The sequence below is a fragment of the Nycticebus coucang genome, chromosome 6, assembly GCF_027406575.1.
Source record: "Nycticebus coucang isolate mNycCou1 chromosome 6, mNycCou1.pri, whole genome shotgun sequence".
Lineage (NCBI taxonomy): Eukaryota > Metazoa > Chordata > Mammalia > Primates > Lorisidae > Nycticebus > Nycticebus coucang.
The window spans coordinates 57540900-57568637 of NC_069785.1; the positions used below are offsets into that span (position 1 = coordinate 57540900).

General features: G+C 44.0%; 1 protein-coding gene across 3 annotated transcripts in view; it reads right to left on the minus strand.

The window, feature by feature from the left end:
• CCPG1 (cell cycle progression 1) overlaps positions 1-27661 on the minus strand; it is a 57668-nt gene extending 30007 nt beyond the window's left edge. For 2 of the 3 annotated variants that reach the window (XM_053593347.1, XM_053593346.1), the window contains exons 1-2: positions 27525-27661; positions 917-985 (exon numbers count right to left, since the gene is read on the minus strand). In XM_053593347.1, the coding sequence (XP_053449322.1) occupies positions 917-976 (60 nt within the window). In that variant the 5' untranslated portion in view covers positions 977-985; positions 27525-27661. Of the gene's footprint in view, positions 1-916; positions 986-13514; positions 13601-27524 lie in introns of all 3 variants that reach the window. The other variant, XM_053593345.1, reaches the window with a different exon arrangement.
• Between the last annotated feature and the right edge of the window lie 77 nt (positions 27662-27738).

Below are 27738 nucleotides of genomic sequence, written 5' to 3' on the forward strand. Positions count from 1 at the left end.
ATCCCGTCTCCAAAAATAGCCAGGAGTTGTGGCAGGCGTCTGTAGTCCTAGCTACTTGAGAGGCTGAGGCAAGAGAATCGCTTGAGCCCAAGAGTCTGAGATTGCTATGATCTATGATGCCACATACTCTGCTAAGCAGGACAAAATGAGACTCTGTCTCCCCCACCTCAAAAAAAAAATTTTTTAATAAATAAAAGATGAAGGGAAAGCATAGTAATAGCAATAAACTCTCAATAAATATTTGCCTAATGTCTCAAAGCAAGAGAAAGCTATGTACAATAATGTAGAAGATGCTAGCCTATGAAGAATATTCTGCAGTGAAGTTTAATGTGGGTATGAAAATGTCTAAATAGAAACATTTGCTTAAACGTAGAAAAATGCTCGCCTTCAAAGAACTCAGTTTACAGCTCAGCGCCTGTAGCTCAAGTGGATAAGGCACCAGCCACATACACCAGAGCTGGTGGGTTCAAATCCAGCCAGGGCCTGCCAAAACAACAACTACAACCAAAAAAAAAAAAGCCAGGCATTGTGGTGGGCACCTGTAGTCCCAGCTACTTAGAAGGCAGAGGCAAGATAATCTGGGCGGCACCTGTGGCTCAGTGAGTAGGACACAGGCCCCATATACCGAGGGTGGCAGTTCAAACCTGGCCCCAGCCAAACTGCAACAAAATAATAGCCGGGTGTTGTGGCAGGCGCCTGTAGTCCCAGCTACTCAGGAAGCTGAGGCAAGAGAATCACCTAAGCCCAAGAGTTGGAGGTTGCTGTGAGCTGTGACACCACAACACTCTTACCGAGAGTGACAAAGTGAGACTGTCTCAAAAAACAAAAACAATAAAAAAGAACGCAGTTTACATCATTGCTAACATTGTAATCTTACAATGTACAATGTACTTATAAAAAGTATTAAATACCATACCTCATGATTGATGACAGTCCAACCACAAGATGAATCACTATCACTGGAATTTTCAGACATTTTTCAGGTCTACAAATACAAGAACAGGTTGACTTGTAGGACACATTTTTAAAGATTCTGTAGGAAGCATCAAATCTGACACAAAGTATGAAAAGTAGCTTACTTCCCTCCAGGTGAAACTGAGACAACCCATTCACAGATTTGCCACATAGGACATAGTGTGACTGCATACCTGTATGAACAAATACAACCAAACTCCTAAGACAAGGAGATCCTTCTGGACTAGAATAGTCTGGACTGTCACACTGTTAGAATGAAAAAGAAAGTTGGATCTAAAATAATGTTCAGGACTTGGCCAGACAGAGAAGATAGGAAAGGAGAACTCAATCCAGCCATTATGAGAAAGTTGAGGTTTGGGAAAATAGTGAATGGGGAATAATGAACAACAGTAAAAGCCTGTATTTTCAGTGAATAGTAAGATGTGTGCCGAAAGACATCTAGAAGTAGGAGGGAACGGAAGAGCTCCCATGTCAAGCAAAATTAAGGCTGTATGTCGGCAACATAAATCAACCTACATTTTTCAAGCAGAAAAACATGATCAGTTTTTATGAAAATAACTCTATCAGCAATATTGCAGTTGGACTAAATTTGAGGTGGGGTAGACCAGAAGTGGGTTAGAAACTTGTGTGGTCATTAACAATAATAATTCAGACTCAGGCCATAATTTAGCATACATTTTTCATTCTACCTCATTTGTCCTTTCTTTTCTAGCTAAAATGCCTTTAAACTTCAAACCCAGCTCATCAAAGCAAATGGGATGCTTACCAAAATGTTCTACACATCTAAAGATTATCTGTCCTATTATTATACATATATACTGTGAATACATTAGATATCCAAGGTTATGAGTTGGTATTTTTTTTTTTTAAGTTTTTGGCCAGGGCTGGGTTTGAACCCACCACCTCCGGTATACGGGGTCAGCGCCCTACTCCTTTGAGCCACAGGTGCCGCCCTATGGGTTGGTATTATTTTTTTATTTTATTTTTTTGTAGAGACAGAGTCTCACTTAATCACCCTCAGTAGAGTGCTGTGGCATCACACAGCACACAGCAACCTCAAACTCCTGGGCTTAGGCAATTTTCTTGCCTCAGCCTCCCGAGTAGCTGGGACCAGAGGCGCCCACCAAAACGCCAGGCTATTTTTTGTTGCAGTTTGGCTGGGTGGCAGGTTCGGGGCCAGCGCCCTACCCACTGAGCCACAGGTGCCACCAATGGGTTGGTATTTTAACAGAACTCTTCTGCAGACAATATGAAACTAGTATTCAACAGAGCAAAAATACAGCCTGAATCATCTGTTAATGAAAATTTTTATAAGGTAGTATTTCAAAAAGGGATGTTACGGCTCAACGCCAGTAGCTCAGCAGCTAAGGCACCAGCCACATACACTGGAGCTGGCGGGTTCAAATCCAGCCTGGGCCTGCCAAACAACAACGAAAACTACAACGAAAAAAAGGCCCACCTGTGACAAGCACCTCTAGTCTCAGCTACTTGGGAGGCTGAGGCAAAAGAATCGCTTAAGCCCAAGAGATTGAGGTTGCTATGAGTTGTGATGTCATGGCACCTACCCAGGGCCATATAGTGAGACTCTATCTCAAAAAAAAAAAAAAAAAAAGGGGAAGTTACAAAGAAGTTGGTCACTAACAGCATAAAAATTAACATGTTTTTTGGGCAGCACCTGTAGCTCAGTGAGTAGGGCGCAATCCCTATATACCAAGGGTGGCGGGTTCAAACCCAGTCCCAGCCAAACTGCAACAAAAAAGAATAGTCTGGCGTTGTGACGGGGGCCTATAGTCCCAGCTACTCGGGAGGCTGAGGCAAGAGAATCGCCTAATGGGCGGTGACTGTGGCTCAAAAGAGAAGGGCGCCGGCCCAATATACCAGAGATGGTGAGTTCCCAAACCCAGCCCCGGCCAAAAACTGCAAAAAAAAAAGAGAATTGCCTAAACCCAAAAGCTGGAGATTGCTGTGAGCTGTGATGTCACAGCACTCTACCAAAGGCAACAAAGTGAGACTCTGTCTCTAAAAAAATAAAAATTAAAATTAACATGTTTTTAGATAAATTATTCTGAACCTGAAATAAGACATAAAGATGATCATATGAGCCAGGCACAGCAGTTCACGCCTGGAAGCCTAGCACTCTGGGAGGCTGAAGTTAATCGCATGAGCTCATGAGTTCCAGACCAGCCTGAGTAAGAGCAAGACCCTTGTCTCTAAAAACAGCCAGGCATTGTGGCAGGTGCCTGTAGTCCCAACTATTCGGGAAGTTGAGGCAAGAGGATCACTTCAGCCCAAATATTTGAAGTCACTATTGAATCATGACACCACAGCACTCTACCAAGGGTGACAAAATAAGACTCCATTTCAAAAAAAAAAAACATCGTTAGACTTTTAATGCCATGCTAGAACATTTTGTAGTAAGTTCAGCTGAAGCCATCTTAATTGTCTGATTTCCAATTTCAATTGACTAGGACCCAGAGTTAAATTTGTTAACTATAAATTTTGGGGGGACAGAGTCTCACCTATCACCCTCAATGGAATGCATCACAGTTCACATTTGTCTGAGAATTGTTTTATAATAATTTCAAAATTATGCACTGACACGTGGGACTACACAAAGACTAAGCAATTAAACTTGCACAGAAAAAGGTGAATGATAAAACGTATCTTTATAAATGAGGCTGCAAATTAGCTTTTTAAACTAAATTAAAAATTGCCAACATCTAAAAATTGTGTAGTATTTCATAAAAATGAGAATTTCTGGCTCAGTACCTGTATAGCTCAGCAGCTCGGCGCCAGCCATATACACTGGAGCTGGCAGGTTCAAATCCAGCCCAGGCCTGCCAAACAACAATGATAACTACAAGAGCAAACACAGTCGGATGTTGTGGCGGGCACCTGTAGTCCCAGGTAATTGGGAGGCTGAGGGATGAGAATTGCTTATACCCAAGAGTTTGAGGTTGCTGTGAGCTGTGACTCCACAGCATTCTACTGAGGGCAACATAGTGAGACTCTATCTCAAAAAAAAAAAAAAAATGGGCTTGGCACCTGTAGCTCAGTGAGTAGGGTGCCAGCCACATACACTGGAGGGTTCAAGCCTGGCCCGGGCCTGCTAAACAACAATGACAACTGCAACAAAAAAATAGCTGGGCATTGTGGCAGGCACTTGTAATCCTAGCTACTTGGGAGGCTGAGGCAAGACAATCACTTAAGCCTAAGAGTTTCAGGTTACTGTTAGCTGTGACATCATGGCATTCTGGGGAGGGCAATATAGTGCAACTGTCTCCAAAAAATAAAAATGAAGATTTCTGGAGCCAAGTATGGTGGTAGTGCCTGTAATCCCAGTTACTTGGGAGGCTAAGGCAGGAGGATCCCTTAAGACCAGGAGTTCCAGGACATAGTGGCCCAATGATCACATGTATAAATAGCCACCATACTCTGGCCTCCTGGGCAACACAGCACAAGACCCTGATGCTAAAAAAGAAAAGAGAAGGGCGGTGCCTTTGGCTCAGTGAGTAGGGCGCTGGCCCCAAACCTGGCCCTGGCCAAACTGCAACAAAAAAATAGCAGGGCCACCCATGAATGAATCAATAAATTGTGGTCTATGTACACCATAGAATATAATGCAGCCTTAAAACTTTACCTCTTACATGTTTACATGGATGGAGCTGGAACATATTCTTCTTAACAAAGTATCTCAAGAATGGAAGAAAAAGTATCCAATGTACTCAGCCCTACTATGAAACCAATTTATAGCTTTCTTATAAAAGCTATAACCCAATTATACCCCAAGAAGCAGCAGAAAGGGGAAAGGGAGGGGAAGGGAGGGGGCAGATGGGTAGAGGGAGAGTAATTGGTGGGACCACACCTATGGTGCATCTTACAAGGGTACATGTGAAATTCACTAGGTATAGAATATAAATGTCTTAACAATAACTAAGAAAATGCCATGAAAGCTATGTTAACCTGTTTGATGAAAATATTTCAAATTGTATATAAACCCAGCACATTATACCCCATGACTGCATTAATGTACATAGCTATGATTTAATTAAAAAAAAAAAAAAAAAAAGCCAGGCATTGTGGCCAGCGCTTGTAGTCCCAGCTACTTGGGAGGCTGTGGCAAGAGAATCACCTAAGCCCAAGACCTGGAGGTTGCTGTGAGCTGTGAAGCCACAGCACTCTACCAAGGGCGACAAAGTGAGACTCTGTCTCTAAAAAAAGAAGAGAAGATGAAAATTTGTTTAGTCATCAAAAAAAAAAAAAAAAAGAAATCAAAAAGATCTGGTGTCTCTGGAAAGACTTTCCAATTAAGGAAAAAACATTACAGATTTGAATTTTTTAGAAGAGCATATATTAAGATGAGGAAGAACCGGCTCAGCGCCTGTGGCTCAAGTGGCTAAGGCGCCAGCTACATACACCTGAGCTGGCGGGTTTAAATCCAGCCCGGGCCCGCCAAACAACAATGATGGCTGCAACCAAAAAATAGCCAGGCATTGTGGTGGGTGCCTATAGTCCCAGCTACTTGGAAGGCAGAGGCAGGAGAATCACTTGAGCCCAGGAGTTGGAGGTTGCTGTGAGCTGTGATATCACAGCACCCTACCCAGGGTGACAGCTTGAGGCTCTGTCTCAAAAAAAAAAGATGAGGAAGCACCTAATGGGCCTAGATCTGTGGGGTGCAAGAAAATGATGTAATATCCCATCAAAGACAGGAGCACCTAAATTTAACCAGTATTGATGAGCACAAAGGGGTGAAGGAGGAGGGGAAGGAAGCAGCATATCCTTAGGAGGGATATGAGAAAACATGAAAGATGCTTTTTAAGGATCAATCAATCAATTGTAGAAGGAAAAAATGTGTAGGATAGCTCCTAATTTTCTGGTTTAAGTGACTAGATAAGCATAAACAGCATTCCTCAAATGAAACAAGTAGGTAAAGAAAAGTGTGATAAAGAAAATTGGCCAAAGTCTAAAAAGCATTCTTCTTCACCAGGTGAAAGCGTCTCTCCCTCCCTTTGTCCAACCCCATCTTCTAACCTCCTCTACTATAGAGCGCAAATTCTCACTGCTGCCCCATCTCACCATTAAGAGTTACCTGTGCTTTATTTTCTTAGTGACTTCCAGGTTACTAATCAGGGATATTTAATATGTTGTCTCCCGTTCTCTACATAACTTCTGTTTAAACAGTTCTTCTTTGCCGCCCTCAGTAGAGTGCTGTGTCATTACAGTTCACAGCAACCTCCAGCTCCTAGGCTTAGGCAATTCTCTTACCTCAGCCTCCCAAGTAGGTGGGACTACAGGCCCCCATCACAATGCCAGGCTATTTTTTGTTGCAGTTTGGCCGGGCCAGGTTTGAACCCGCCACCCTCAGTATATGGGGCCAATGCCCTACTCACTGAGCCACAGGTGCCACCCTAACCAGTTCTTCTAAACAGGTAGTCTCTACTTTTGTTTTCTAATAAAAGGGATCTTCTGATAGCTCAAAGGATGAAATAAACCCTTAAAGACAACATTTCAAAAGAAAATTAAAATATACTGCTCAGTTGGGACAACTTACTATACTTGAAATTCTCAAATCAATGAGCCCCCTTTAATCTGGCCCCAGTTTAATTCTTTGTTTACTTACTTGGGGAAGGACAAGCTTGGCATTTAGCCCAAATGAGAAAAAAAATTATTCCTCCCTAGCCACAAAACCACCATGACAGTCTGAATGAGTAAAATTCACAGGCCTACTAAAGAACCCTATTAATTCAGATATCCCCAAAAAAGTTGGGGAAAAAGTAACTTTCGAAACCCCATCGTAGATACAATGCCTATGAAAGCTCCCTTGGAGTTTGAACCTCCCTCCACTATACCCACTATACTCAGGGATCTTCCTAAAATAACAGATAACCTCATTGTTATTCCTTTTAAAGAGTTAGGATTTTCACATTGTCTTCATGTTAATGCCTCAAAGCCTTGAATATCTATTCTTTTTGAGATAGAGCCTCAAGCTGTCACCTTGGGTAGAGTGTTGTGGCATCACAGCTCACAGCAACCTCTAAATCCTGGGCTCAAGCGATTCTCCTGCTTCTACCTCCCAAGTAGCTGGGACTACAGGCGCTCACCACAATGTCTGGCTATTTTTTGGTTGCAGCCGTCATTGTTGTTTGGTGGCCCGGGCTGGATTTGAACCTACCAGCTTAAGTGTATGTGGCTGGCACCTTAGCCACTTGAGCCACAGGCACCGAGGCCGAGTATCTATTCTTTTCTAACATCTCAAACATCCTCTCTCAATTTACATCCTCTTCCCCCGGACTTTCCAATTCCCTCCAAAAAACTTTGGGTTCCCTTAACTCTAGGGCTTTGCATAGTCCCATCAGTTACCCATCCCCTTACCTGAAACCAAATTCCTGTGCTCACCTCACCTGATGGCATCACTTCCTTTATGACCCATTCCCTGACTCCATCCCCAAAAGAGTCTATCATTGTCCCTAATCTAGAAGTTAAAATAGAATGCAATGCTATATGCTTGTTTACCAAGCCTATTACATATTCCCAACACGTAAAACAGTGCTTGATACACATCAGGCACTAATTAAGAAAGGTAAACATTTCTGGGTGGTTGTGCAGTTACTGACATAAGTCTAAATTGTTACTGACACAACTCAAAATTCTGGGGAAAGCCGTAAGATTCCTCTCCCATTATTTTGACCCTAAGTAAATGTAAAACCTTTCTCATTTTAAGGGCTTTACTAAGAATAACTCAGAAACAAGTACAGTTTATGGGACAGTTGCAAAGGCATAAGAATAACTATACAGTTATAAAACTGAGAATACTCTGTGAAATCAATAAACTAGAACCCTTTTATAGACTGAGGCTACACATTTTTTTTTTTTTGAAACAGAGCCTCAAGCTGTCGTCCTGGGTAGAGTGCTGTGGCATCGCAGCTCACAGCAACGTCCAGCTTCTCCTGCCTCTGCCTCCCAAGTAGCTGGGCTACAGGTGCCCACCACAATGCCCAGCTATTTTTTGGTTGCAGCTGTCATTGTTGTTTGGTGGCCCCGGGCTGGATTTGAACCTGCCAGGTTAGGTATATGTGGCTGTCGCCTTAACCGCTTGAGCCAGTCGCCAAGCCAGGCTTCACTTTTTTTGAGACAGAGTCTCACTTGGTTGCCCTGGGTACAGTGCCATGGCATCAGAGCTCACAACAACCTTAAACTCTTGAGCTCAAGCGATCTCTTGTTTAAGCCTCCCAAGTAGCTGGTACTACAGGCATCCACCACAATGCTTGGCTAATTTTTTTATTTTTAGTAGAGATAGGATTTCACTCTTGCTCAGGCTGGTCTCAAACTCTTGAGTGTAGGCAATCCATCTACCTCAGCCTCCCAGAGGTAGGATCACAGGCATGAGCCACCATGCGCAGTCCTCAGGCTTCCGTCCTCAGTATAGTTTCTTTAACCAAATCTCCAGCCATATATTACGAGTTGCTTTTGACGTCCCTTCACATAACTACTCAGGCACTTCAAACACAACCTCTGAAATACTGAAATCTTCCTGCTGCTCCTTCTGTTTCTGGCATCACAAAATAATATGGCATTAGCAAGAGCAACCAAAAATTCAAGTCAAAATTCCTAGACTTAACCAGCCTGAGCAAACTCGAGACCCTGGCTCTACTAAAAATGGATTAGCCAGGCATTGTGGCAGGTGCCTGTAGTCCCAGCTACTGAGGTGGCTGAGGCAGGAGAATCACTTAAACCTAGGAGTTTGCGGTTGCTGGGAGCAAGGCTGACTCAATGGCACGCTAGAGTCTGTTTCAAAAAGGAAAAAAAAAATATATATATATACATATATATAATATATATACACACACACACAACATATTTACATATCATATATAAATGTGGGAAGCTGAAGCAGAAGGGTCAGTGAAGCCAGGTGGTCACCTGAAGCCAGAATCTCAAGACCAGCCTCAGCCTAAGCAACATAGTAAGACCCCCTCCCCCCCAATGTCTAAAACAAAAAATTTTTTCATTAGCTAGATATGGTGGAACATGCCTGTAGTCCCATCAACTTGGGAAGATGAGGCAGGACTGCCTGAGCCTAGGAGTTCAAGGTTGCAGTGAACTGTTGTCACACCACTGCACTCCAGCCTGGGTGACACAGACTCTGTCTCTTGGGGAAAAAAAAAAAATTATTCTCGCTGCCTTGAGACAGTATTATAAGGGAGCAAAGACAAAAACAAGAAGCCCATTTGGAAGGCTACAATAATCCAGGTGAAAGATGATGGTGGTGTGGACCAAGATGGCAGCAGTGAAGACAGCAAGAAATGCATAAATTACATATTTTGCAGGTTTTGAAAGTATAGCCAAAAGGACTTTCTGACGTCAGAGCCTCACTCTGTCGCCCTTGGTAGAGTGCCATGGTGTCACAACTCACAACCTCAAACTCCTGGGCTCAAGTGACCGTCTTGCCTCAGCCTCCCAAGTAGCTGGGACTACAGGCACCTGCCACAACGCCTGGCTATTTTTTGTTTATTTTTGTTTTTGTTTTTGAGACAAGAGTCTATGTTGCCCTTAGTAGAGTGCCATGGCATCACAGCTCACAACAACCTCAAACTCTCGGGCTTAAATGATTCTCTTGCCTCAGCCTCCCAAGTAGCTGGGAATGTAGGTGCCCACCACAATGCCCAGCTATTTTTTGGTTGTAGTTGTCATTGCTGTTTGGCAGGCCTAGGCTGGGTTTGAACCCACCAGGTCCGGTGTATGTGGGTGGTGCCCTAGCCACTGAGCTATAGGTGCCCAACCAACACCCAGCTTTTTTTAGAGACAAGGTTTCGCTCTGGCTCAGACTGGTCTTGAACCCGTAAGCTCAGGCAATCCACCCTCCTCGACCGCCCAAGTGCTAGGATGACAGGCGGGAGCCACCGCATCTGGCCCTCCAATGTTTTCAATACAGAATATGAGGAATGCTTGCTGGCCTCAGCAAACACAAGAACGAAAGGGCCACTGAGACAAGAAGACTTTGAAAGGAGCAGGTTACGAGAAGAGAAACAGTAAACTGGTTTGGGAACCTTTAAATCTGAGATAGCATTTACCACATTCAAGTGGAAACATGAAGTAGGTTGCTGGAAACTAAGTTCAAAAGAGTTATGGGATAAGGCTGTCACTTTAAAATACTTTGGCGGCAGCTTTCAAAACCTGTACGAATAACACAATGATATTAATTTTACCTCATAAGTACAGTTGGAATGAAAGTTACCTGATATGATGGTGTCCCCCTCTCATTCCTGAGTAGCTACATTTTACTATGAAATGGTTAAGGTTTCTTTCACTGTATCTTCTAGAACGAGACACGACAAAGAAGAAGGGGGCACTATTCTCCTACACGTCTATAATTCCGAAGTAAGGCGACCAATGGGCTGCAGGCAAAACCCCAACAGTGGTGCTGTATTGTCAATGTGATCAAAAATTTGAGGGTCAGTATGCGTAACTTTCAAGAACGTATTTCTATAATGCTTTTCAAAGGTTTTGAATCTTTCCCCTCCAAAGGATATGAAAATGCCTGCTTTAAAACAGACTTCACTTGAAAAAGGGAAGAGCACTGTAAGACCCCAACTATTAAAAACTTTAAAATGTCCTTTACAATAAACTCTACTTACTGTCCAATGTAACCTTGTTGAAATATTTTAAATGAGCCTATTTTGAACTGGAACACAAACATAACATTTGTTCATTCAACAAATATTTATTATCTACTATGTGCCATGAACTCTTTGAAGTGCTGGTGATATAGCACTGAAAGAAAACAAAAACAAAAACTTCCCCTGAATTGGCTCAGCGCCTGTGGCTCAAACAGCTAAGGCACCAGCCACATATACCTGAGTTGGTGGGTTAGAATCCAGCCCAGGCCCACCAAACAATAATGACGGCTTAGCCAGGCATTGTGGCAGGCACCTGTAGTCCCAGCTACTTGGGAGGCAGAGGCAGGAAAATTGCTTGAGCCCAGGAGTTGGAGGTTGCTGTGAGCTGTGATGCCACAGCACTCTACCCAGGGCAACAGCTTCAGGCTCTGTCTCAAAAAAAACTTCCCCTGAAGAAAGCTTACTTTCTAGAAGACAGAGTAAGCCAGGTGGTGCCAAGTGCTATGGAGAAAAATAAAAGTTAGGGTATAGTGCAAGAATTTGCAGGAATACAAATATTAGAATTTTAATAGGGTGGTTAGGAATGACCTCTGGGTACTGAAAACAAATTGTGAAGAATAAACAAGCACAGTAGTTTTCAATCCCTTTTCTGCCTTTTTTTTTTTTTTTGAGAAAGTCTCAAGCTGTCACACTGTGTAGAGTGCCATGCCATCATAGCTCACAGCAACCTTTTTTTAACTCTTGGGCTCAAGCAATCCTCTTGCCTCAGTTTTTCTATTTTTAGTAGAGATGGTGGGTCTTGCTTTTTGCTCAGGCTGGTCTCAAACTCATGAACTAACTCAAGCAATCTGCTCACCATGGCCTCCCAGAGTGCTAGGATTACAGGCCTTAGCCACTCGGCTCACCCCCTTTTTCTGTTTAAACACACTTGAGATTTAGTTGAGTGGAATAAAATACTCACAGATAAGCTAAATACTAAAAAGACTGCCACCTAGGGAGTCAACAAATTGAACTCATTCACTTTTTAAAGAAACAAAATGAAACTGATGAAAATTATTTTAATTATTTTCTTCAGCTCATGAAAAGTGAACTGAGTCTTCACAGAGCAATTCAAAGCATCTAGCTAAAGTGGAACTGGAATTTCAAAAGATAAAGTAGAATGCACAACAGACAGAAAACTTACCTTCTAAGAATTTCATGAAAAGTAGTGACAGCAGTGGGAAGAGTGAGAAAGGGTGGTGAAAGAAGGTTTGGGTGTGAATTTCAAAACACAAGAATGGCCTGGTATTATTTACTAAGAAACAGGGATTCTTTTTTTTTGGTAGAAACAGAGTCTCACTCTATCACCCTTGATAGAGTGCCGTGGCGTCACGCAGCTCACAGCAACCTCCAACTCCTGGGCTTAGACAATTCTTTTGCCTCAGCCTCCCAAGTAGCTAGAAATAGGGATTCTATGGCTCGGCCCCTGTAGCTCAAGCGACTAAGGTGTCAGCCACATACATCAGAGCTGGCGGGTTCGAATCTAGATTGGGCCTGCAAAACAACAATGACAACTACAACCAAAAAATAGCTGGGTGCTGTGGTGGGCGCCAGTAGTCCCAGCTGCTTAGGAGGCTTGAGGCAAGAGAATTGCTGAAGCTCAGGAGTTGGGAGGTTGCTGTGAGCTGTGATGGCACAGCACTCTACCTAGACCAACAGCTTGAGGCTCTTTCTCAAAAAAAAAAAAAGAAAAGAAAAGAAGTTAGGGATTCTGGACTGGGTGCAGTGGCTCAATGCTGTAATCCTAGCATTCTGGGAGGCCGAAACAGGAGAATGGCATGACTTAAAGAGTTTGAGACCAGCCTGAACAAGGTTGAGACCATGTCTCCACAAAAAATAGAAAAATTGCCCTTTCACTGTACTTGAGAGGCCAAGGGCCACGATCTGCGAAGGCCGGGACCCGGTTACCCGGCCCTTCGTGGGAAATGAGCAAGCTAGAGAACCGGTTGCTGAAACCTCCACAGTTAAATGGAACATTACTGCTGGAATCTGTCCTCAGTTTTTGGCCTTATTCCGTTTCAGATGCCATACTCCCTGCAGAATGTTGAAGACAGCGTAATTATGAGGTTGCAAATAAGTGAAGGATTACCAGCATGTTCGGATGCTGAGTACTGGAGCCAGGAGCATTGGCCTTCATGAAGTTTTGAAAACTGAGTGCTGCAGTGCATAGATTGAGAGCTGGCAGCCATAGCAGCTCAGGCAAAGCGGAAGTGGCTGCATCCCCAGAGGATGGATGTCAGTTTGTGAAGGACCAAGAGCTGCTATCAACTTGGATTCTGAAAACCTAACTGTTGAACATTTGGTGTAGAAGTATGCCTTGTGTATCAGGACATTCTCAACAAAGCTAAGAGATATACTGGGCAACGGTTTTCTATAACTGGCACATTTGGTATCATTCATTAAATTTTCTAGCATTGTCCCTTGCCAGCCTATCCAACAGGAGCTTATACAAATTGGTTGTTATGTTGGGAGCTAGTTCTTTTTTTTTTTTTTTTTGTAGAGACAGAGTCTCACTTTACTGCCCTCGGTAGAGTGCGGTGGCGTCACACAGCTCACAGCAACCTCCAGCTCTTGGGCTTATGTGATTCTCTTGCCTCAGCCTCCCCAGCAGCTGGGACTACAGGCGCCTGCCACAACACCCGGCTATTTTTTTGTTGTTGCAGTTTGGCCAGGGCTGGGTTTGAACCCACCACCCTCGGCATATGGGGCCGGCACCCTATTCACTGAGCCACAGGCGCCACCCGGGAGCTAGTTCTTTAAAATGGAAATTGTTAGTTCCCCTTGAATAATGTTTTTATTCAGTTACCATGAACTAATACCGTAATAAAGAATGGTCTTTGGTAAAAAAAAAAAAAAAAATTAGCCAAGCACAGTAGTACATACCTGTAGTCCCAGCTAGTTGGGAGGGTGACGCAGGAGGATGCCTTCAGCCCAGGAGTTGAGCCCACTGTATTCTTCCCAGTATGACTCTATCTCAAAAAAATAATAATAATAATTTAGGACATTAATTATGTCAATATGGAGCCACCTCAGAGTCTATAACTGGTTTTTTTAGAAAATCCCTTTCATTCTGTATGGAACATGTATCATAAGACTAGAAATAAAAGATGCCTCTCAGCATTCTCGATGAGACATGATTATAGCCTAAACTAAAGCATTAGTGGTGCTGATGGACAAAGATGTAAAGAGGGCGGCACCTATGGCTCGGTGGGTAGCGCACCGGCCCCATATACCAAGGGTGACGGGTTCAAACCCGGCCCCGGCCAAGCTGCAACAAAAAATAGCTGGGTGTTGTGGCGGGTGCCTGTAGTCCCAGCTACTCAGGAGGCTGAGGCAAGAGAATCACCTAAGCCCAGGAGTTGGAAGTTGCTGTGAGCTACAACGCCATAGCCCTCTACCGAGAGCAATAAAATGAAACTCTGTCTCTAAAAAACAAAAGTAAAGAAGATATATAAGAGATAAACTACCACCCTCGACGTAAAGGAAAAGTATTTATCAGTAGCATTCAGAGAGACTAGAGAAATATGAAGAAACAGAGGAGATGGGTAAAGAGGAAGTAAGCGCTGGGTGTCAGGGCATTAAGTTCTCTTTTCAACACACCAAATTCAGATGATTTATAGACATCCAATTAGGAAATGTTCAGTTGTCCATCAGATACAAAGATTTACAGCTTAGGAGAGAATACTGAAATGACAAGTATATACTTATAGTACTTTGTGAAGAGCTTGGCCATGAAAGGAAAGGAGTAGAGCTCTTATTAGAGTTTAGATGTTAGTGTTAAGACGGAGTTTTTCAAGATGGGAAAGACCTAAACATATTTGCATGCCAAGATGGAGAGAGAGGGAAAACCAGTAGGGAGAATTTGACAATACAGGAAAGGTACAAAATGGCAACCATCAACAAGCAAAGGGATACTGATCAGAAAGATTTCAACACTGGAAGAGGAGCATAAAGAAGACTCTAGATCCAGCTGTCCCAGTACTGGGCATATTCAAAAGAAATAAACATCAGTATGTCAAAGAGGTATCTGTACTCTTATGTTTGTCACAACACTATACACAATAGCCAAGGTATGACGTATCCATTAAAAGATAAATGAATAAGGCTCCGGTGCCTATAGCTCAGCAGCTAGGGTGCTAGCTACATACACCAGAGCTGGCGGGTTTGAATCCAGCCCGGGCCAACTACAACCAAAAAATGGTCAGATGTTGTGGCGGGTGCCTATAGTCCCAGCTACTTGGGAGGCTGAGGCAAGAGAATACTTAAGCCCAAGAATTTGAGGTTGCTGTGAGCTATGACGCCACAGCACTCTACTGAAGGCAATACAGTAAAACTATAAATAAATAAATGGATAAAGAAAATGTTCTATATGCATAATAGAAAACTGTTAAGTTGTAAAAAAGAATGAAATCCTGCCACTGGCACCAACACGAATGGAACTAGAGGACACTATATTAAGTGAAATAAGATGGGCACACACACTGGCTCGGCACCCCCACACAGTGGTTACGGCATCCTCCAACTCTTGGGCTTAAGCGATTCTCTTGCCTCAGCCTCTCAAGTAGCTGGGACTACAGAAGCCCGCCACAATGCCTGGCTGTTTTTTTGTTGCAGATGTCATTGTTGTTCAGCTGGCCCAGGGTGGGTTCAAATCCATCAGCCTCGATGCATGTAGCCAGCACCGAAACCACTGTGATACGGGCACCAAGCCCCTTTTTCTTTTTCGTAACAGGGTCTGGCTCTGCTACCCAGATTGGAATGCCATGGTTTAATCACAGCCCCCAGGAGGCTAGAAGTACTAGAACTACTTCTAGGTTCAGGCAATCCTCCTACTTTGGCCTCCTGATAAGACTAGAAGCATGCATCACCACGCCTAATTTTGTTTTGTTTTGGTTTTGGGTGGTCTTGAACTCCTGGCCTCAAGCAATCAACCTCTTGCCTCCCAAAGTGCCAGGATTATAGCCACACCCAGCAAAGTCACTATAAATAAATATCAATATTATACTGGGAAAATATCTGCAGCATACAACAGAAGTAATTTTTAAATTTAAAGTGATTATATAAAAAAAAAAAAAAAAAACAGTAACAGGCCGGGTACAGTGGCACACGCCTGTAATCCTAGCACTTAGGAGGCCAAGGCAGGTGGATTGCCTGAGTGGGTTCAAGACCAGACTGAGCCAGAGTGAAACCTCATCTCTAACAAAAATTGCTGGGTTGGGGGCGGTGCCTGTGGCTCAGTGGGTAGGGCACATATATGGAGGGTGGCAGGTTTGAACCCAGCCCCAGCCAAACTGCAACCAGGCATTGTGGCAGACGCCTGTAGTCCTAGCTACTCAGGAGGCTGAGACAAGAGAATCGCCTAAGCCCAAGAGCTGGAGGTTGCTGTGAGCTATGGTGCTACAGCACTCTACCTAGGGCGACGGAGTGAGACTCTGTCTCAAAAAAAAAAAAAAATTGCAGGGCATTGTAGCACATGCCTGTAGTCCTAGCTACTCAGGAGGATGAGGCAAAAGAATCACTTGAGCACATGAGTTTGAGGTTGCTGTGAGCTATGACGCCATAGTACTCTATTGAGGACAACAAAGTCAGACTCTTCTCAAAAAAAACAGTAACAAGGCCTGGCGGCTCACACCTGTAATCCTAGCACACTCAGAGGCCAAGGCAGGTGGACTGCTTGAGCTGATGAGTTCCAGACCAGCCTGTGCAAGAGTTAAGACCTCATCTCTAAAAATTAGGTGGGCACTGTGGTGGGCGCCTGCAGTCCCATCTATTTGGGAGACTGAGGCAGGAGGATAGCTTGAGCCCAGGAGTTTGAGGCTGCTATAAGCTATGACACCAGGGTCCTCCTCCTAGGGGGACAAAGACTGTCTCAAAAAAAAAAAAAAAAAGGCAATAACGATTGCTGGTGAGGATATGCAGAAAGAGAAACTCTGTATACTCTTGGTGGGTACTATTTTATTTTTTTTTTTTTTTTTGTAGAGACAGAGTCTCACTGTACCACCCTCGGGTAGAGTGCCGTGGCGTCACATGGCTCACAGCAACCTCTAACTCTTGGGTTTACGCGATTCTCTTGCCTCGGCCTCCCGAGCAGCTGGGACTACAGGTGCCCGCCACAATGCCCGGCTATTTTTTTGTTGCAGTTTGGCCGGGGCTGGGTTTGAACCCGCCACCCTCGGCATATGGGGCCGGCGCCCTACTCACTGAGCCACAGGCGCCGCCCGGGTACTATTTTTTTTTTTTTTTTTTTTTTGTAGAGACAGAGTCTCACTTTATGGCCCTCAGTAGAGTGCTGTGGCCTCACCCAGCTCACAGCAACCTCCAACTCCTGGGCTTAAGCAATTCTCTTGCCTCAGCCTCCCACCACAACACCCGGCTATTTTTTGGTTGCAGTTTGGCCGGGGCTGGGTTTGAACCCGCCACCCTCGATATATGGGGTCAGCACCCTACTGACTGAGCCACAGGCGCCGCCCCAAGGGTACTATTTTTTTTTTTAATTTTAGAGTAATATAAGGGTATAAACGACTTTATAAAGAAGTATAAACTGTCCTGCTTCTTGGTTATATCCATCATGAAAGTGAATCCAAAAATAACTATCCATAGTAAGCAGGCTATCCAATTCTCCTGGAGTGAGAAAACACTGAAATTTTTCACTAAAGATAGGTATCTGGAAAAACCTGGAAAAAAATGAAAGATCTCACTTTATCATGACCAAAAAGAGGCAATAATACTGCTACAGATAGCAGGTTTTGATCTAGAAAATAAATTCTGCAACAGAAATGAGTCAATACACAATTACCTCACAAGGTTCCTTCTATGATGTAAGAACCTAGAATTAGGAAACAAAAACCAACTACTGTCATATTTAAAGATAAAAGTACAGTGAACCCTCCATATCTGTGGGTTCCGCATTCAGGATCCATTGATGCAACCAACCTCAGTGCAAAAATATCTAAAAAAAAAAAGAAAAGCAAGAAAAAAACCGCATCTGTACTGAAAAAAAAAAAAAAGAGATCCTTTTTTTTCTTGTATTATTCCCTCAATGATACAGTACAACAATTATAGGCAGGTATCAGTGGCTCACACCTGTAATCCCAGCACTCTGGGAGGCCAAGACTCATGGACTGCCTGAGCTCAGGAGTTCAAGACCAGCCTAAGCAAGAGTGAGACCCCACCTCTAAAATATAGCCAGGTATTGTGGTGGACACCTGTAATCCCAGCTACCAGCTACCAGGGAGGCTGAGGCAATAGTACTGCTTGTGCCCTAGATTTAGGTTGCTGTGAGCTATGACACCATGACACCTCAAGCAAAGGTGACAAAGTGAGACTCTTATCTCAAAAAAGAAAAGTACTATTTACACAGCATTTACATTATATTAGGTACTGTAAGTTTTCTACAGATGATTTAAAGAATATAGGATGCAAATACCATGCCCTTTTAATATAAGGTGATTGAGCATCCTGAGATTTTATTATTCACAGGAGATACTGGAACCAATGTCCTACAGATACTGAGGGGTAATGTATCCCTTTTTCATTCAGTCTAAAAGAAATTGCAAATAAACAAATAAATATAAAGGGCGGCACCTGTGGCTCAGTGAGTAGGGTGCCAGCCTCATATACCGAGGGTGGCGAGTTCAAACCCAGCTCCGGCCAAACTGCAACCAAAAAAAAAAAAATGAAATAAAAGAAATTGCACCTCTGATTTTTAAAAGTCTGAAATAAAACGACTAAACAATAAGAACTCAAAATCAAGAAACTGCTGGTATGGAAATATTGCTTTCATCAGGTATTCTCATTCTGAGAAAAATCACGACTTTCCAGGATTTTTATACCTTAATTCTGTAAAAGCCTGAAAGGTCTAACAGATACAAGTATACTGCCCTCAGCTGAGTATTATTAAGGCATTACTGGCCTTTCTCCCTTTTATAGGTAAATAAGTAAAACAACTGGGGCGGTGCCTGTGGCTCAAAGGAGTAGTGTGCCAGCCCCATATGCCGGAGGTGGGGGGTTCAAACCCAGCCCCGGCCAAAAATGCAAAAAAAAAAAAAAAAAAAGTAAAATACTGCATTCTGGCTCTTTGTTTCCCTCTACTCTCAAATTAAAAAGAAAAAAATCTCGTTACTTGTTAAAATTACATATTCATTACATATCCATATTTTTGTTTTTTAAACGTCTTTTTCACAAAAATAAAAAATTCTTCTACTTTTCTCTTTTGCAGTTTTTTTGGCTGGGGCTGGGTTTGAAACTGCCACCTCCAGCATATGGGGCCAGCGCCCTACCCTTTTGAGCCACAGGGCCACCCTACTTTTCTTTTTTTTTAAGAAACAGAGTCTCACTTTATTGCCCTCAGTAGAGTGCTGTAACATCACAGTTCACAGCAACCTCCACTCCTGGGCTTAGACGATTCTCTTGCCTCTGCCTCCCAGGTAGTTGGGACTACAGGCGCATGCCACAATGCCTGGCTATTTTTTTTGTTGCAGTTTGGCTGGGACTGGGTTCAAACCCACCACTCTTGGTATATGGGGCCAGCGCCCTAACCACTGAGCCCCAGCACTGCCCAGCTCTCTTCTACTTTTCATTTGAAAGAAATCTGGGCTTGGTGCCCATAGCTCAGTGACTAGGGCACCAGCCACATACACAGAGGCTGGTGGGTTTGCCCAGCCTAGGCCTGCTAAACAACAAGGACAACTGCAACAAAAGAATAGCAGGGTGTTGTGGCAGGCGCGTATAGTCCCAGCTACTCGGGAGGCTGAGGCAAGAGAATCGCTTAAGCCCAAGAGTTGGAGTTTGCTGTGACCTATGATGCCACAGCACTCTACGAAGAGACACATAGTGAGACTCTGTCTCAAAAAAAGAAAAAAAAAAAAAAAAGAAGAAGAAGGGGCGGCGCCTGTGGCTCAGTGGGTGCCGGCTTCATATACAAAGGGTGGCAGGTTCAAACCCGGCCCCAGCCAAACTGCCAAACTGCAATAAAAAAAAAAATACTCGGGCATTGTGGCAGGCGCCTGTAGTCCCAGCTACTTGGGAGGCTGAGGCAAGAGAATCACCTAAGCCCAGGAGTTGGAGGTTGCTGTGAGCTGTGACATCACGGCACTCTACCAAGAGCAACAAAGTGAGACTCTGTCTTAAAAAAAAAAAAAAAAAGGAAAGAAATCTGAAAAGTAAAGGAATTTTATACATTTATATTGTTCTCTATTTGCTAAAGTTTTGTATAACTTATAACAGAAAGCTAAATATACATCCATTATTACTTCTGGGAGTAATCCAAGATAAAATCTTAGTAAATGTGTTATATGAGCTATCAGCTAATTATACACATATTAAGCAGTCATGATCAACCCTGATACATTATATATTTCTTTGCTTTTTACTTTTTATTTTTTTTATTTTTTTGAGACAGAGCCTCAAGCTATGGCCCTGCGTAGATTGCCATGGCATTACAGCTCACAGCAACCTCCAATTCCTGGGCTCAAGCGATTCTCCTGCTTCTGCTTCCCACGTAGCTCGGACTACAGGCACCCGTCACAACGCCGGGCTATTTTTTGGTTGCAGCCGTCATTGTTGTATGGCAGCCACAGGCTGGATTCAAACCTGCCAGCTCAGGTGTATGTGGCTGGCGCCTTAGCCGCTTGAGCCTTTGCCTTTTACTTTCACTTATCTCAAGTTTTATTTCCAGAAGACTTTTTACTTGAATGTTCTATATGTCAATCTAACTTGAAGTTAATCTCCAAGGTCAGACGCTCTTAATAGCCAAGAATCACTTCCCCAGAAGGCATCTAAATTCTACTTTATTTCTTTGGCTCAAAAACCAGGGCTTACACACACAAAACCTATCTGTAATGTATCTCTCAGAGGACTCAGGTTTTATATCCAATGTAGTCTCATTGTTCATGAAGCCAAGTTAAAGTCCATTTCAGGACCTTAAAAAATTAGATTAATGATCTCTCTTACACTTATAGATGTGAGATTGAAACAAGCCAAAGCTGGGCGGCACCTGTGGCTCAGTCAGTAAGGCGCCGGCCCCATATACCGAGGGTGGCAGGTTCAAACCCGGCCCCGGCCGAACTGCAACCAAAAAATAGCCGGGCGTTGTGGCGGGCACCTGTAGTCCCAGCTACTCGAGAGGCTGAGGCAAGAGAATTGCTTAAGCCCAGGAGTTGGAGGTTGCTATGAGCTATATGATGCCATGGCACTCTACCAAGGGCCATAAAGTGAAACTCTGTCTCTACAAAAAAAAAAAAAAGAAAAGAAACAAGTCAAAGCCAAAATTAAAAGCCCAATCATAGAAATATACTGCAGTCTCAAGACCTTTAATGCAGCAAAATGCAAAGTCATAGTCAGGACAAGAGCCAAGTTTCCTTCAGCCACCAAGTCCTATCATGAAAACAAAGAAGTCCCTCTTTTGACTATTTTTTCATCAAACTTCCCAGTCACAAGATGTATCAGATCATCATCACCATACTTCAAAAGTATATTGTATCACTTGACTTTTGTTCATCAAAACTCCTAGTCAAAAAGTACACATCACATCAGGTCACCATACTTCTAATATATGAAGTGCTTTATGTAAATGTCACATATGCAGGCGAATAATACTTTAGATAGGTAGATAACTCTGCCACTTACAAAGTGATTTTTTTCATGTATGGTTTGACCTTCAAAAATAGCCCCATGAGGGCGGCGCCTGTGGCTCAGTGAGTAGGGCCCCAGCCCCATATGCCGAGTGTGGCAGGTTCAAACCCAGCCCCGGCCAAACTGCAACAAAAAATAGCCGGGCGTTGAGGCGGGCGCCTGTAGTTCCAGCTGCTCGGGAGGCTGAGGCAAGAGAATCGCGTAAGCCCAAGAGTTAGAGGTTGCTGTGAGCCATGTGACACCACGGCACTCTACCCCAGGGCGGTACAGTGAGACTCTGTCTCTACAAAAAAAAAAATCCCCATGAAGTAAGACAACTGGACATTTATAAATGAAACCATTAAAAATCCTCTGATTCCCAGTCCAATAACTCTTTTTAATACTTTGTCTCACTGGCAGTATGAACCAGAAGTAAGGTTTCAGAAGAATAGTGATTTATGAACAAGTCCTTTAGAAAAATAATTTTGGGGTTTTTTGTTTTGTTTCGTTTTGTTTTTTGAGACAGAGTCTCACTATGTCACCCTCGGTAGAGTAGCAGGGTGTCACAGCTCACAGCAACCTCCAACTCTGGGGCTTAAGCGAATGATTCTCTTGCCTCAGCCCAAGTAGCTGGGACTACAGGCACCTACCACAACACCCAGCTATTTTTCTGTTGCAGTTGTTTAGCGGGCTCTGGCCAGGTTTGAACCTGCCAGCCTCAGTGTATGTGGCTGGTGCCGTAACCACTGTAGTACAGGCACCAAGCCAATTTGGGTTTTTTTTTTTTTTTTCTTTTTTGGCCAGGGCCGGGTTTGAACCCGCCACCTCTGGCATATGGCGCCGGAGCCCTACTCAAAGCTTTGAGCCACAGGCGCCGCCCCCAATTTGAGGGGTTTTTAATTTAAAAATACATTCTTGACTTTCTATGATGTCAGAAAATCTTTTAACTCACCTTACTCATACTTCCTCGGAAAACTAGATAGCCCCTTTAAAAGAGCTTCCCACACATTAAATGTCCTTCTTGCCTCAGCCTCCCTAGTAGCTGGGACTAACTACAGGTGCCCGCCACAACGCCGGGCTATTTTTCGGTTGTACTGTCGACATTGTTTGGCAGGCCTGGGCTGCATTCGAACCCACCACCTCCAATGTATGTGGCTGACACCCTAGCCACAGGTGCTGATCCACATTAAAAAAAGTTCCTTTGTTTATCACTTAATTGTAATTCTTTCCACATTATAGGGCCACATTTTATCTTAGAATTCAAATTGAGAGATGTGGGTAAAATTTTCTGATACAATACACTAGAAACAACTCTAACTTAATTTTTTTAAACTGTCTTAATCTAGTCAAAATTGCAGAACTGCCAGGAAGGAAATTCTTGAAAATGTAATTATCACTTAGACTATGGCAACTTCCTCACCTTCACCACACACAAACACAAAAACAATTCACGCTCTAGTAGTTCTGCATTGTTAGATGAGTCGGCATTTTCTGTTTTTAAATAGCCTGGGCTTAAAAAAATAAATAAATAAATAGCTTGGGCTTAACAGGTCCGTGTTATTAACATGTTAAAAAAAAAACTACATCTATGATTTTAGCAGTTTGAACTCATCTCATTTTTTAAAATCTTAACTTGGATAATACAATTATAAATCTAAACAATAATTTGGGAGTCAGCAAATTGGACATGTGAATTGATTATGAATATTTTTTATGCCCTGTGATTGAACTCAAAGCTCAATAATACACTGAACCAACACATTCCACAAAACACAAGATAAAAAAATATTGAGGCCAGGTGCGGTGGCTCACCCCTGTAATCCTAGCACTCTGGGAAGCCAAGGCAGTTGGACTACTGAGCTCACAGGTTCAAGAGTGAGACTTCATCTCTAAAAATAGCCAGCAATTGTGGTGGGAGCCTATAGTTCCGGCTAGTTGGGAGGCTGAGGCAACAGAATCACTTGAGTCCAAGAGTTTGAGGTTGCTATGAGCTATGACACCACAGCACTCTACCAAGGGCAACAAAGTGAGACTGTCTCAAAAAAAAATTAAGGTAAATTCCAATTTATTAAAGCTAATAGCAAAAATGCCCTGAGTATTCCTACGGAAGAAAAATGTGGCCCTTTATGACAGAAAACAAAATACAGGCCAACAGATTATGCATTACTTACCTGTCCACATGCAACATAACCATTAATTGAAAATAAAACAAAACAAAACTAACATAATCCAAAATATCAGACATGTAAAAATCATGGTGATTCCTTTTTTCTCTTTTCTTAGAGACAGAGTTTCACTTTGTTGCCCTCGGTAGAGTGCCATGGCGTCACAGCTCACAGCAACCTCCAGCTCTTGGGCTTAGGAGATTCTCTTGCCTCAGCCTCCTGAGTAGCTAGGACTATAGGCACCCACCACAACATCCAGCTATTTTTTTTTTCCAGCTATTTTTTGTTGCAGTTTGGCCGGGCCAGGTTTGAACCAGCCACCCTCGGTATATGGGTTTGGTGCCCCACTCACTGAACCACAAGTGCCGCCCAAAATCATGGTAATTCAATGTAACAAATTGACTCGATGTTAACAAGCTTAAAATGCCCAGTTATAAATAATAGCAAACCTTAATTTCCACTGGCAAATGCTTATAAATAATAAATTTTGCTACATCCAGATCTTTTCTCTTTTTTTTTGACGGACTCTCACTATGTTGCCCTTGGTAGAGTGCAGTGGCATCACAGCTCACAGCAACCTCAAATTCTTGGGCTTAAGCAATTCTCTTGCCTCTGGCTCCCAAGTAGCTAAGACTACAGGCGCCCACCACAACGCCTGGCTATTTTTTTTGTTGTTGTAGTAGTTGTTGTTGTTTGGCAGGCCCAGGCCAGGTTGGAACTCACCAGCCTCAGCGTATGTGGGCTAGTGCCATAACCACTGTGGTACAGCGCCAAGCCATCTACATCTTTTCCGTAGGTTACTATCTGGGCTCTTTTATGGCCAGGTGTATTTACAGAATAATCAAGATTGCCCATCCCTATATGAAAAAAAGCTAAGCACTTTTGCCTTTGATTTTACTGTACAAAAAAAAGATCAAAAGATATGTGCAAATGCTAAGAATTACTGCCTTACCTAGTTTTTTTTTCCCAGTCCCAACTTCTCCGTTTCTTGTCTCTTCTCTCCAGATAATTTACGTTTAAATTCATATAGTCTGTGGAGGCAGCAACAGATTCTGCTTGTGTTTTTACTACTGTTGCTTATTTGCTTTTTAAAATGTTTTAAAGAGTCCACACAATTGGAATTGCTGGGGGTGGGGGGTTTGGATGCAGTTGTTTTTGGTTTTGCCTGGGGGCTTTCTAACAGATGCAACAACAGCACTCTCCACAAATATTTTTTTTTTTTTACAACAAGTTGGCATGGGTGTTTCACGCCTGTAATCCTAACATTCTGGGAGGCTGAGGGGGGAGGATCCCTTGAGCTCAGGAGTTCAGAGGAGCCTGAGCAAAATGAGATAACATCTCTGCCAAAAGTAGAAAAATAAGGATGGGGTGAGCACAGTGGCTCACGCCTGTAATCCTAGCACTGTGGGAGGTTGAGGCGGGTGGAATGCCTGAGCTCACCAGTTCAAGATCAGCCTGAGCAAAAGTGAGATGCTATCTTTAAAAATAACTGCTGGGGGCGGCACCTGTGACTCAAAGGAATAGGGCGCTGGCCACATATGCTGGAGGTGGCAGGTTCAAACCCAGCCCTGGACAAAAACTGCAAAAAATAAATAAATAAAATAAATAAATAAGTGCTGGGGGCGATGCCTGTGGCTCAGTGGGTAGGGCGCCAGCCCCATATACCATGGGTGGCAGGTTGGAACCCGACCCTGGCCAGCTAAAACAGCAGTGGCAACTCCAATAAAGAATAGCTGGGTGTTGTGGTGGGAGCCTGTATTCCCAGCTACTTGGGAGGCTGAGGCAAGAGAATCGCTTAAGCCCAAGAGTTGGAGGTTGCTGTGAGCTGTGATACCCTGGGCTGAGGCAAGAGAATTGCTTAAGCCCAAGAGTTGGAGGTTGCTGTGAGCTGTGATATCCTAGCACTCTACCGAAGGTGACAGAGTGAGAATCTGTCTCAAAAAATAGGGCGGCACCTGTGGCTCAGTCGGTGGGGCGCAGGCCCCATATACCGAGGGTGGAGGGTTCAAACCCGGCCCCGGCTGAACTGCAACCAAAAAATGGCTGGGCCTTGTGGCGGGCGCCTGTAGTCCCAGCTACTCGGGAGGCTGAGGCAGGAGAATCGCTTAAGCCCAGGAGTTGGAGGTTGCTGTGAGCTGTGTGATGCCATGGCACTCTACCGAGGGCCATAAAGTGAGACTCTGTCTCTACAAAAAAAAAATAAATAAAAAATAAAAATAACACCTGGGTGTTGTGACGGGCACCTTTTTTAGTTCCAGTTACTTGGGACACTGAGGCAAGAATCACTTTGAGCTCAAGAGTTTGCAGTTGCTGTGAGCTATGACACCACCGCATGCTACTGAGGGCTACAAAGTTAGACTCGTCTCAAAAAAAAAAAAAAAAAAAAGAAGAAGAAACAAAGAAAGCAAGCTTATGATAGGGTGGGTGCAGTGGCTCATTCCTATAATCCTAGAACTCTAGGAGGCCCTTGTGGGTGGACAGCCTGAGCTCACAGGTTGGAGACTAGCCTGAGCAAGAGTGAGACCTCATCTCTAGAAATACCCAGGCACTGTGGGGAGCGCATGTAGTCCCAGCTACCTGGGAGGCTAAGGGAAGAGAATTGCTTGAGCCCAAGAGTTTGAGGCTGCTATTAGCTACTACGCCACAGCACTCCACCAAGGACAACAAAGTGAGACCCTGTGTTCAAAAAAAAGAAAGAAAGGAAAGGAAAGAAAAAAACATTTGTACTTTTACTAGAGAATCACTTTAAAATAGTGAATATCCTTTTTTTTTTTTTTTTTTTTTTGGTTTTTGGCCGGGGCTGGGTTTGAACCCACCACCTCTGGCATATGGGACCGGCGCCCTACTCCTTGAGCCACAGGCGCCGCCCAAAATAGTGAATATCCTTTTAATTATTTCTAACAGCAATAGGTTGACCTCATTTTCTAGGGTTTACTTCACAAACCTGGAATTACACTGTTTTCCAACTTATTTTCATTTAAAAATGAAACACCCTCAAATTATATTTGGGAGCAACTTTCAGTAGCTTTTTGACTAGAATCCATCCCTAGAGTAAAAGTTAAAATTATTCACTGTAATAATATTCGTTCTCCGTTTCTTCCCCTCTATGACCCGAGATCAGGAAGGAACAGTAAACCATTCACACTGGCTATGTGTGATAAATACCCTGGGACAAGTGGGGGCGTAATAGGATTCAAACCTTAAGCCAAAGAAACGACACATTAATAGCGACATTTCAAGCGCTATCTGGTGGATGTGACCTTACTGGAGGAGGCAAATCTAAAATTTGCGCCCCTAGTTATCTATTTTAGCTACAAGAAAGGCCCGCCTCGTTTTTTAACAAAGCTAAAGTAGAAGTGGAATTTCGCCACTCAACAAAATAACTTCATTAGATGAGTTCGTTAAAATCGGCGCTCCCAAAGGCAGCTTTATCAAAGTTGGCTTTATCAAACAGATAAACACGCAACGTGTACGAAGAACGCGCTTAGTGGGACAGCTGCTAGAGAAGAAAATTCGATCAGAAAGACCAACGCTAAAGGGGGCACGTGGAGGACAAGGAGGGAAATGAGGGAGCTTTGATCATTATCAGGCAGGTGTCTGAGCAGAAACCTCAGCTGAATTATTTAATATTTAATCTTTCTATTCCTGGCATCACCGGGCTCTAACGTCACCAAAAGATAGGCTGGCAGAAAACCCGACAAGATGACGCACAGAACATTTTACCATATGGATTCTCATCAGTCAGGACCGAGAGGCGCCCCATGCCTCCCCATCCCTCCCCAGTGAACCAAGGAGGTTGCCCTGGGCCATCAGCTCCCCAACACTTGGCGCACAGATCTGGGCTGCACGCAGGGTTCGGAGGCTGCAGGACCACACCGGCCGCCTTACGGGCCGCCTCGGGCCACGGGAACTACGGACTCCCGGCCTGGGATGTGGCCCGTGCGGCCGCGAACGCCAGGCACCTGGGGTCAAATGCCTGCCGCAAAAGCAGCTCCAGCCCAGGAAGGAGACCCCACCACTACCCCCGCGAGGCTGCAGAGTCGAGAGTGCCAGCTGGGCACCCCCGACTGTCGGCCCCGAACCCTTTCCTCGGGCTTAAAGCCGCCCAGTGCGGTACCTGAAGGAGCAGCGCCACCTCTGCCCAACCGCGCCGGCTGTCACGGCGGCGACGGTCACCGCTCCGTGAGCCCGTGACGCCTCTCTTAAAAACAACAACCTACTCGCAGGCGTCCACAGCCGCGAGGCCGTGCCCGGGGGACGCCGCAGCGCAAGCCGGGACTCGTAGTCCCGTCCGCGCCTCCTGCAGGGTAGCGGCGGAGGAAAGAACTACG